The sequence below is a fragment of the Toxorhynchites rutilus genome, chromosome 3 (assembly GCF_029784135.1).
Source record: "Toxorhynchites rutilus septentrionalis strain SRP chromosome 3, ASM2978413v1, whole genome shotgun sequence".
Lineage (NCBI taxonomy): Eukaryota > Metazoa > Arthropoda > Insecta > Diptera > Culicidae > Toxorhynchites > Toxorhynchites rutilus.
The window spans coordinates 281,822,102-281,834,057 of NC_073746.1; the positions used below are offsets into that span (position 1 = coordinate 281,822,102).

The 11,956-nt window shown below is 36.9% G+C and overlaps 1 protein-coding gene across 1 annotated transcript; it reads right to left on the reverse strand.

Moving 5' to 3' along the window:
* Positions 1 to 4,137: 4,137 nt before the first annotated feature.
* LOC129776221 (serine protease gd-like) lies at positions 4,138 to 9,247 on the reverse strand. Its single transcript, XM_055781736.1, has 3 exons — positions 8,704 to 9,247; positions 5,477 to 5,964; positions 4,138 to 5,415 (listed from the first exon to the last, which is right to left on the reverse strand). The coding sequence occupies exons 1-3, from the start codon at positions 8,926 to 8,928 to the stop codon at positions 4,623 to 4,625; spliced, it is 1,506 nt and encodes a 501-aa protein (XP_055637711.1). The 5' UTR covers positions 8,929 to 9,247; the 3' UTR covers positions 4,138 to 4,622.
* Between the last annotated feature and the right edge of the window lie 2,709 nt (positions 9,248 to 11,956).

Here is an 11,956-nt window from a genome sequence, read left to right on the forward strand (position 1 = left end):
AAATGAAGTTGAAGAAAAATTTTAAGGCAAAGTACAACAAAACCATGTAAAAACATGGTACAATTCAGACGCGAAAAACATTACTATTGACACGACTTTAACAACCCATAAATAAGACAAATAAGTTCAAAGTGCAAATGAACCTTTACTTTCATTGTTTCCCTTAACTCTCCGATACAGATTTTCTATACAGATTTTTTAAGCTAAATATACAGATGTACAGATTTTTTCAGAAAATTTTACTGAATAAAATGTGGCAACCCTGATCCGTACCATCAGTCTCACTAAACTAAACTCCGTACAAGTACTAATAACTGTTTGAGTGTATTGAAAGAATTTTATACAGCTAGTATTCGAAGCATGCATAACACAGATCTCTATCAGTGTTTTGAATAGTTTCATTATTTTCACACAATGCACACACTGCAATTTCTTTTCACATGTGTAATCGAAACTTGACATTACCCGGTAAGTAAACACGCAACACGTTCCTTACTTCAGCTGTTCTGCAATCACCTGGCTAAAGAAAATCGCGATCATAAAATTGTCAGCCAACTCTCGCCGTATCGAGATACTTTTCACGCTATGATTACACAGTTAAGAGAGACGAAGATGTTCGCGAGACACCCAACCTTAGGCGAGAATGCATAAAGTACATGATTCAATGTTTCTATTCCTTCGTTTCATGAAGACAGACGAATAACGACTTGATTTCAAGACGAATGATGTTCGAGGAAATTTGATTAGCTCGTTGTTGGGATTGGCAGCACATTCTCAAAATTTATAGAAACTTTTCAGTTGTGAAGATGTTCAATATACAGGGGACAAAATAATATGAATCGCAATTTTTAATTTAAACATTATCATAATAATTAGAATGTTTTTTACTGATGGATCATGGATTAATGGCTCCACTGATATTGGCATTTTTATGAAAACTTCAGTGCCTACTTCACTGCGTTTCACAACTATAGAACCACTCATTTTTTTGGAGTTTCCAGAGATATGTGAGAAGTCGGTTGAATTGAAGTATAAAGTGTAGGATATAATAACTATCTTCATTTATAAGACTGGCTATTTGAACTTTATGGTTGCGTCCAGGAGCGAAACATACAAAAACTAAAATTCCAGTGTTTCATAACTTTAGAACCAGATGGAAAAAACTCTCACCCCTTTGAAAAATGAACGTCGATTTCACAGGAATTACAATAAGTTCCTAATTCGTAGGTCATCTTTAGTTCTCAATCAGTTCGAATAACCCATTCGGGGTGGTTTTGACCAAGCTGCGCCATGTTGTAGTGTGTATTTCGTTCTACAAAGAGGATACTACTCGGTTAAACTCTTTAAATCACCCATACTGCTTGTAAGCTGCATCTACTATTCGTACGATCACTCCTCATAAGTTATTGATAGAGTTTTGATCTGGTAAACAAGCTGACCAGTCCAGAATCTGAAGCCTCTATTCATTGACCATGCCAAATCTTTCCGGATTTTATGAATTGATGCCAAATTGATCAATTATCACATTGTTTTTATATGTAAAAACAGCAGTAAATGATTCTGAAGTACTTCACTGCACTTCTGACTGTTCGTTCGTGTTGATGGTAAGCTATCTAAACCAGGCCTTTTCAAGAAAATTCTCCCCAAACCAAAAAAATCCCATCTCCCAAGCTGCGGGTCCAAAAACTAATGTGGAAGCTAATCCCATGGATTTCAGTATTCCAGGAGAACTTCTCTGATAAAAATAAATTCAATTTGAATAGAATTTCGTCATACTGGAAGGACTTACGGAACATGTCATGTAATTTTTCAACTAGTAACTTTGCGGGCAGCAGTTTGGTGGTTTGAGGAAATTATTTTCATAAGGGTCTGGTTCAGATAGCTTCTCATCAACACGAATGCACAGTCAGAAGTGCAATGAAGTACTTCAGAATCATTTACTTCTGTTTTTGGATCAAAAACAACGTGATAATTGGTTAATTTGGCATCAATTCATAAAATCCGGAAAGTCATGGCATGGTTTAATGAATAGGGGCTTCAGATTCTGGACTGATCAGTTTGTTTACCAGATTAAAACTCTATCAAGAACATATGAGTAGTGATCGTACGAATAGTAGATGCTGCTTACAAGCACTATAAGTGAGTTAAAGAGCTTAAACGAGCAGTATCCTCTGCGTAGATCGAGATTCACACTACAACAGCACAACTTGGTCAAAACCATCCCGAATGGGTTATTTGAACTGATTGAGAACTAAAGATGACCTACGAATTTGAAACTTATAGTAATCATGTGAAATCGAAGTTCCTTTTTTAAAGGGGTGAGAGTTTGTCCATCTGGTTCCATAGTTATGAAACACTGGAATTGAAGTTTTTTGTATGTTTCGCGCCTGGACGCAACAATAAAGTTCAAATGGCCAGTCTTATAAATGAAGATAGTTATTATATGCAGCCCTATATACTTCAATTCATCCGACTTCTTACATAAATTTGGAAACTCCGAAAAAAGAGTGGTTCTATAGTTGTGAATCGCAGTGTATAGGTTGAGAAATCCATGCTCGGTGTACGTTGCGGAAATAGCTGCAATCTATCACGCTTTGGAGAAAATTGAATCCTTGTCGATTCATCACTATTTTATCTATTCAGATAGCCTCAGCTCAATAGAAGCTATCCGTTCGATAAAACTTATAAGAGCCTGATGTTATTTTCTTATGAGAATAAAAACAGCTCTTGGGTAGACTAGTGAAACAATCTTATAGAATTGCATTAGCCTGGGTACCTGGTTATTGCTCCATTACAGCTAACGAGAAAGTGGATTCGTTAGCTAAGCTCGGGGCTTTGGAATGCACCATTTTTGAACGACAAATAACCTATCATGAATTTTTTTGTACTCCTCGTAGTTATGTACTCTCCAGTTGGCAACACAATTGGAGTGAAGATAATATGGGTCGCTAGTTACATACAATTATTCCCAAGGTATCGACATACGCATGGTTCAAGGGATTGAATGTAGGTCGGGACTTCATTCGTGTGATGTCCAACCTCATGTCTAATCTTTACTTGTTAGATGCGCATCTGTATCGCATTGGGATCGTTGATAGTAATATTTGTGTTTGTGGTGATGGTTACGTGACATCGAGCATGTAGTCCGGTCTTGTACAAACTTTCATTCTGCCAGGGCTCATCTATCGGATTCACTCAGGGCACTAGGAAGGCAATCTGACTTGCCGGTTAGAGACATCTTAGGTAGCTAGTCGCGACCTCAACCTTATGCTTTCTCTTTACCAATTTCTCAAAAGAAATGATATCTCTGTTTGATTCTATCCCTCCTCATGAAACCAAACTACCCCACTCGCTCCACCCTAGTCCTAAATCCTAATCCTGTTCAATCAATCTAGTGTTAGATTTAGTTATTACTAAATTGTTAGTCCTAAATTATATAGTAAATAAGTTATATTTTAAAGTGAATTTAGACTCAGTAAACGTTAGATAATAAGTAATTCAGTTTGATTAATAAACGTTTTTGAAAAAATAAATCAGACATAAATGCGATATTGCAAAAAGAACACACTGAATAGCTTGGGAGAAGCAAACCATTCACTCTGCGCAAAGTTCGAGCGTTTGAACTTCAATTAGCTAACAACGAAACCGAGGCGAACCGACACCCTCTGATTTTTCCAATTAAAAGCATTTTTTTGCAAATTTTCTGATGCCCCCTGTACACATTCGCCATTTCTTACGTTTCGAGTCACTGGGAAAGCTGCGGAAGTCGCGTTGTTGTCAAAACAAACAACAAAACAAAACCGGTAAGCAAACAGGAAACGTTATGGAATGTAAAATTTCACTAAATAAATTTCACTAATAGAATTGAATTGTTTTAGTCGGATTTTTTTTTAAATTGTATCCTTTTTTATGTTTTTTCTATATCTTAGAGCATTGTTCAGTATATTCTGTGAAATGGTAGGATTGGGGTTGTTAACATGTACATGGAATAAGATCAGATGAATAGAAATGAATTTAATGTAAAAAATATCATAAGATTTATTACATTTGATTGAAATAAATACCGCTAAAACACTCATTCAACATTTTTATTATTATTTATTTTATTTTGGGTTGACTTTCTGAAAAAAGAAATAAACGTAATTTCAAAAAAATATTGAAAAAGCTTCTGTTAGAAAAACTGTTTTGCCTTAAATATGCACAAATATGCATTTCATTAAAATCCGAGATGACCATTTTGAGAAAATCGACTTTCAGTTTTTGAAATCGATTTTTTCCACTGTAGGATTTCGAAAAATATTTTTTCGGTTTTTTTTCTGAAAATTCAATTATTTTTCATAAAACTTCTTTTTTTTAGTCTAGATTTTTTTTCGGAAAAGGTAAGGTCTCCACGCCCAGAAAATTTCATTCAATTTTGGCGCGAAATCCGTATTAAGTAATTTCGGTTAATAACCGTGTTGATTAGCACTTTCTATACAGAATCTGAAACTCATACATGTCATCAAACAATAATCCAGGAAAATTGGTTTTAAGTGTTAACAACACTTTCTTTCTTTTGTAACGTTAATTCAACATTATATATACTACCTTGATCTTACTATTAACTTAAAACGTGGATCACTTCACTGACTAGTCATGACGCTAAGCCAGTGTTGGAAGTGTGCCACATCTGTATAAATTGAATATTTGGTCACGTCACACTTCAGAGTATTGGGATCAATTTGGCTTTTCGATACAACGCCCCGCAGGTAGAACTGGTTCCCCCGTTTCAAAACCATGCCATTGCCGGAATCTCCTATGCAGGGTGTGGCATCTTGTCCGTCACCGCAAAATGTGCGTGAATTCGAGGGAAACATTTGCAGAAATTTTGCAGCGCACTGACGTTTGTCGACGACAATAGCCTTAATGTAGGTAGGAAACACTGAAGTTCGACCATGCTCGGTAAGACCCCACCCTGCGACGTATCCCTCTAGGCCCACAATTTTCCTCACATCGTTCTCATCCTTCCATGAGCAGATTGGGATGATGTAGTCCGAGAAATCCAGCGACTTTGTTAGCACAAGAATCGCGAGATCTGCATCGCTCAAATCCTCCTCAGGAGCGTATTCGCTGTTTGGTATCACAGACTGTACATCGGCAAACTTCGCATTGTCATCCAGAAAATTGTCGATATGGTACATTCCTGGTACAGCGAGGATTCTTTCGGGTTGCAGGTAATCGTTTGTTTTATATACACAGCTAGCCGTCGTAACAAGATGTTTCTTGGTTATAATCGTACTGCCGCAGAAGTATTTGGGATTTTGTTTTTGCGTCCGGTCGAATAGCGGTACAATCCATGGGAACTGTCCCTTTTCAGCGTGTTTGCCATTGAGCGCAAGGCGACTTATTGATGCATCCGATGGTCTTCCACAAACACTGCGAATGATTAAACAGATATTAATTTTACCGGTATTAAATATTTTTGAAGTTCACTTACTAATCTGAAGTTGATGTGGAAGGCGACGCAATCCGCACTGTAGATGGGCGGTCGTCTATGATTGATGTTGTCTGTGGGACTGTGGGTTGTGTGAACAGTGGTCGAGAAGTGTACGATGGCTCAATGTTCCATTCTGGTATCGGCTGGGGTCGAGCCTGATAATGTGGAATATCTGGCGGTGGTCGAGGTCGAGGTTGGTATATCACCGCATTGGACTGGAATGGACCTTGGGAATGAATTCCACTCTGTGGAAAGTACTGTGTTTGTAGTTGGAAAAACAGCGCGTGACGTAAGTTGATAGTTGTCACAATGCGTCCTTGAGCACGATTACCACTGCATACGATTTGACCATTGACTGCGATGGATTGAACGGCCGGTAGGATGTCACGCAGAGGGAAGTTTACTCGATACTGGGCAGGAAGTCCTTGAGAGATGTCCCTGACTGTGTCCTCGCGAGACTTGATCAATGATATGGATCCGAAGTAGCCCTATACAGACGAGACAATGTCATGAGTACACATAAAAACCGCACATAATGTGTATGCTATATAGGCAATCGAAATATACAAGTATTAGGGATATATTTTCCATTATGTTTATTGTGAAGTATTCTCTCTTCCTGTTCTACTGTCTCTATTTTTATGTTGCTCCTATTCCATATCTATATATATCTATATATATATATATATATATATATATATATATATATATATATATATATATATATATATATATATATATATATATATATATATATATATATATATATATATTTATATATAAAAATAGATTTCTGTCTGATTCTTATGAACTCGGAAACTACTGAACCGATCAACATGAAAATTGGTATGTAGGCGTTTTTGGGCCCGGGTAAGGTTTTCGTGATAGTTTGAGACCCCTCCCCCCTCTCTAAGGGGGGCCTTCCATACGAATGAAAAATAAATTTCTGCATTACTCGAGAATTATTCAAGCAAATGGAACCAAATTAGGCATATTCAGGTTTTAGGGTGCAATAAATATTTCTATGGTGGTTAGACTCTCCACCCCCTCTCAAAGCCGTACAAATGAAACACAAATTTCTGCATTACTCGATAATTATTCAAGCAAATTGAACCAAATAAGGCAAATTGAGGTTTTAGGGTACAATAAATGTGTCTATGGTAGTTAGACTCTTCACCCCCCTCTCTAAGGGGGAGCTGCCATAAAAATGAAACACAAATTTCTGCATAACTCGAGAACTAATTAAGTGAATGGAACCAAATTAAGCATATGGAGGTTGTAGTGTGCAAAAATGTTTCAATGATGGTTAGACTCTCCACCCCCTTCTCTAAGGAGGGGCTACCATACAAATGAAACACAAATTTCTGCATTACTCGAGAATTAATCAAGCAAATGAAACCAAATTGTGCATGTGAAGGTTTTAGGGTGCAATAAATGTTTGTATGATGGTTAGACTCTCCACCCCCTCTCTAAGAGGTGGCTGCCATACAAATTTCTGCATTACTAGCGAATTAATCAAGCAAATGAAACCAAATTTGGCATGTAGAGGTTTTAGGGTTCAATAAATGTTTCTATGATGGTTAGACTCTCCACCCCCCCTTTCTAAGGAGGGGTTGCCATACAAATGAAACACAAATTTCTCCATTACTCGAGAATTAATCAAGCAAACGAAACCAAATTTGGCATGTGAAGGTTGTGGAGGCAATTGAAAATTTCGGAGAACTCTGAGGGAAAAAGAGAAAATTCAGTAAATTAAATTCCCATATGTTCTACAATCATATAGTGACAAGTGCTGTTAGTCCATTTGATGTTTGCGCTAGCGAAATTGATCTTTGTTTGAAACTGGAAATGGATTTTAATGTGATAAAACGCAGTCCTATATCTTTTTCTATCTATACCAAAAAAAAAGGGACCGCCGGGTGTGTTGATAAGAGCAGAACTCCAGGAAGGAATTGTCCGATTTAGGGCTTTCTTTATTCTATCATATTTTCTGTATAAAACATTTATTCCATGCAACGGAGAAACATGTTATTTGCAAGTGGTTGAAAAATCTTGAACGAGAATTGTGTCTGAAAATAATCTGATTTTATAATGATGAGTTTTGTTAGAAATACTAGGAATTTTATAGTAAAAAGTAAACTTGGTCGAATAGAAAATCAATCAATGCACAATTCTGCGATTGGACCCATGAACTTGCTCATAGTAAGAAAACGTGAATGTTTGAAGGTATTGATAACAAAAAACAAATTTTTGGCGGGACGAAGTTTGCCGGGTCAGCTAGTAATACATAAATTGGAGTAAATGCGATTTCTACTTTTATTTATCTAGATATTTTTTTCAAACTATTCGGCCGTAATTACTGAAAAATATATTGAATTATTGTCTATAGTTAATAAGGACAACATGAGACATAATGAATGTAATGATTGGCATAATGGTTCCTTTAACACCTTCACCTACAATTTCGAGCCTCACTCGTGGAGCACTTGCATATCACAAGACGCTAGAACGCTCAGCAGAGTAGTAAAATCACTCGATGCAACACAGAATTCAATCAAATGTTGAAGGGTTAAAAATGGCATTTAATTAATTTAAAGAACCGTACGTTTCAGACGAAATGTCCAGCAAATAAAGCAAATTTATTCGTTGGCCGTTTTTGCTCCTCGGAAGTTAGGAAGTCGCGTAATCAACAAAGCAAATAAATGCATTCAAATTGTGTGTATTAATAATCGCTATTATTCTAACTGGTAAACGGATAGAGCGCTCTCCGATTGATAATTGCGTGTTGGTCTCAACAACACGAGATAACAGAGGAATTAGTGTAAATAATAAAATGATCGCCGAGTGCCGGTACCTAGAACCTTGTAATACGTCTAACGATGATTTATAATGCAATAACTCAAAATAATCAAATACCCATCATAAGAGAAATTTCTATCAGAAAATTGTAGTCCTAATCTTGTCCTTTGCTTTAACAACAAACTAACTCCCACGCCGTAACAGCCACTTGAATGATTCACCTTGCCTTTAAAGTCCAACTTTGAAATTCCAAGTAACAGACGGTGATACTTGAGATAGCACACTTACAAATTCCCCGCGGAGAGAAGTCACATCAATGGGTGACCGTTACTCAACAAGGGGGTTTTCCTCAAGAGATGAGACCTCACGGCACGAATGCGCTGCATTCGTTCTTTGCATGTCAATGTGAGATATCAAGTTGAACCTACCTGTGAAAGTCGTGTTCCTATGGTTAGGTCCACATTGAGTTTGATGACTTGTTCCGCTTGGTTACCGTTGACTTCGATCAAACCAAAGGTTTGTCCCGTCACTGGATCAACTTGATATGTGAATATATCCGGACAGGGAGATTGAAGGTATTGAGCACTGCTTAGCCATGTTGATAGGATCAACAACAACAGATGGAATATAAAACGGTTAAGACTCGGAATCATCTCAGGATGTGATTTTTTAATTTGTCAACCAAATAAAGTACTGATGTTGTTATCTTGACTGATGAGCATTAACACTCCTGATGACATTGCTTAGGAGAGATAGTTCCAAGAAATACTTTGTATCAATATCCGTACCATCAGTCTCACTAAACAAAACACTGTACAAGTACTGATAGCTGTTTGAGTGTATTGAAAGAATTTTATACAGCTAGTATTCGAAACATACAAAACAGAGATTCATATCAGTGTTTTGAATAGTTTCATTATTTTCACACAATGCACACACTGCAACTTCTTTTCACATGTGTAATCGAAACTTGACATTACCCGGTAAGTAAACACGCAACACGTTCCTTACTCCAGCTGTTCTGCAATCACACTGGCTAAAGAAAATCGCGATCATAAAATTGTTAGCCAACTCTCGCCGTATCGAGATACTTTTCACGCTATGATTACACAGTTAAGAGAGACGAAGATGTTCGCGAGACACCTAACCTTAGGCGAGAATGCATAAATTATATGTTGCTATTCCTTCGTTTCATGAAGACAGATTAACGACTTGATTTCACGACGGATGATGTTCGACAAAATATCCATTGTCGGAAGCACATTATTAAAATTTATAGAAACTTTTCAGTTGTGAAGATATTCAATATACAGGGGACAAAAATAATAAGAATAACAACTCTGCCGATGTGTAAAGTATCATAATTCTTCGGAAAATATACTTATTGAGATACACATGCGAAATTGCACAAAGAACACACTGAATGGTGGTTGGGAGGAGCAAACCATTCACTTTGTGCAAAGATCGAGCATTCAAACTTCAATCAGGCAAATAATGAGGCCACGTTCTTACAGTTAAAGGGCAAAACCGACATCCGATCATCATACAGGAAGCATCCCATGTAAAATTTCCCTAATGGAGTTTAATTGTTTCAGTCGGAAAATTTAGTAAAACTGGATACTTTTTGTGTGCCCAATTCATCTTAGATCATTGTTCAGTGTGTTCTGTGAAATGGTAGATGCTTATCGATGCTCGATGAAATTTGGAGTTCGGGGGTGAAACCAACACCTTCAGTCAGGGTAAAACCGACATCTGGTTTGTGTTTCACAGACAGGACATGTGCGTCATCAAATATAAATATCTATCACGCTCTAAAAGATTCAAAACACTGTGCATATGATTCTAGAGTAGGATTGAGCGATCTTGGATCGATTTTCAGACAATCGATCTTTTCCGTTTCAATTTCCGATTTTTTGGATCGATTCATTGTACCCGAAAAAATCGTAAAGATCGATCTATTTCCTTCGATTTTTTTATCTGTTGCGGCACACGCCACATCAGTATCATTTCATAGAACTATTATAAGCATTGTATCTACCCAAAATCCAATCCATTCAAAACAATAGGATTAGCCAAGGTAATTTGCATCTAATCTCTATCGCATTGTTTCGAAGGATAGGGATACAGAAGCAAATCTAGAAAATCTGCCCTATATAAAGAGATGAAATATCCAGCACGATCTCTTACTCTGTTGTAAGTTAGATAGCGTACAGCATCTTCGATCTGCGTTGTGATATCGAAATAAATTGGGAAATCGAAACTAATTTATTCAAATAAAACCCGGAGTTTGGAATTACGCGTACAGATCTTAAATTTTTTTTCAATGTACATCGATTTTAATCTCATCACCTGACAAATTTTATAAACATAATGTCAACATTTGGATAGCTTTCGAGGATGTCAAATTAGCTATAGTGAATAGGATTGAGCGACCTGGGATCGATATTTAGAAGATCGATCGTTTCCTCTCCGATATCCGATTTTTCGGATCGATTCTTCCTACTCAAAAAAAATCTTTCCTTTCCAATCTTTTCAATCTTTTTGATCGTAGAACAAATGGTAAACTTGTTTTTCAGTTAACATTGATTCTCACCAAAAACCACTTGACAAATTTCATGAACATTGGATGCCTTGGACTACCTTAAATTAGTGGACGCAAATTTAGAGAAGCAGTTTTATATGTTTGGTCATTACAAAACAAATGGTCATAGGTTATATTTACACCATCACATTCAGTAGTCTGACAGTGATAATTGTGACCAGCTGGAATGGTGGCATCAGATCCAGCTGATGCGTTGTTTTCTAGAACTGAGACTACTAGCAACATTTCGATTAAATGCCAAGCGTACGATATGATTGGATTCTGGGGGTCTCCGTAGCTACATTGGTTGCGCTTACGCTTAGTAAGCGATCGATCGTGAGTTCAAAACTCAGTGCCCTCATTGACCATCTTTGTGTTGTTACAGAATATCTACGTCCACGCAACAATCATCAGCGATGGAGATCGATCCACGGTCGAAATAAGATCGATTCATCTATACAAACTGCTCTGCTCTGCAGGACACATCGGACTGCTGTTCTATAAATAACTCAACAATGATCAATCAACTGTCTCCGCTGTCCGGTCTAACTGGATAATGGAAGAACAGAAGGAAAACACTTACGCCTAAATGGCTACTGTGTAAATGTGTACCATATGCAATGTGACATGTACATGTACACGATTAAAATTCGACTCTGTTACAGCTAAAATAAACAAAAGGGATAAAAAAATATGATTGGATTCAACGACGGTCTTATTGTCGGCGGAGTTCTAGATGAACATCATTTGTAGAATTTCTAATAATAATTTTCAATTAATTTATTGAATGAAATAATTCCATGACGATAAGATAAATGCCCTGGAAAATACATTTTTTCTGGGCTTTCAAGTTTTTTTTGATGTGGGACAACATCTAACCGGAATATATGGGGGGATAAAATGAAAACCTAAACACAGAACATGCAGGAAAAAAAAGAAAGATTTCGAATGCTTATAACTGGAACATTTCTTACTGGATCGGAAAGATATTTGCATCAATTGATGGGGAATATTTCTACGCATCTATCGCAATTAATAAAATGTGGTTTTTCATTAGATAAACAATTGAATGACTGTAAAATGTTAAGCGTTATTGAAAC

Coding starts and splice junctions, on each gene's coding strand:
- LOC129776221 (XM_055781736.1), bottom strand. CDS start 8,928: ATGATTCCGAGTCTTAACCGTTTTATATTCCATCTGTTGTTGTTGATC. Junction 5,965..8,703: donor TAGGAACACGACTTTCACAG/GTAGGTTCAACT, acceptor TCGTCTGTATAG/GGCTACTTCGGATCCATATC. Junction 5,416..5,476: donor TCCACATCAACTTCAGATTA/GTAAGTGAACTT, acceptor AATCATTCGCAG/TGTTTGTGGAAGACCATCGG.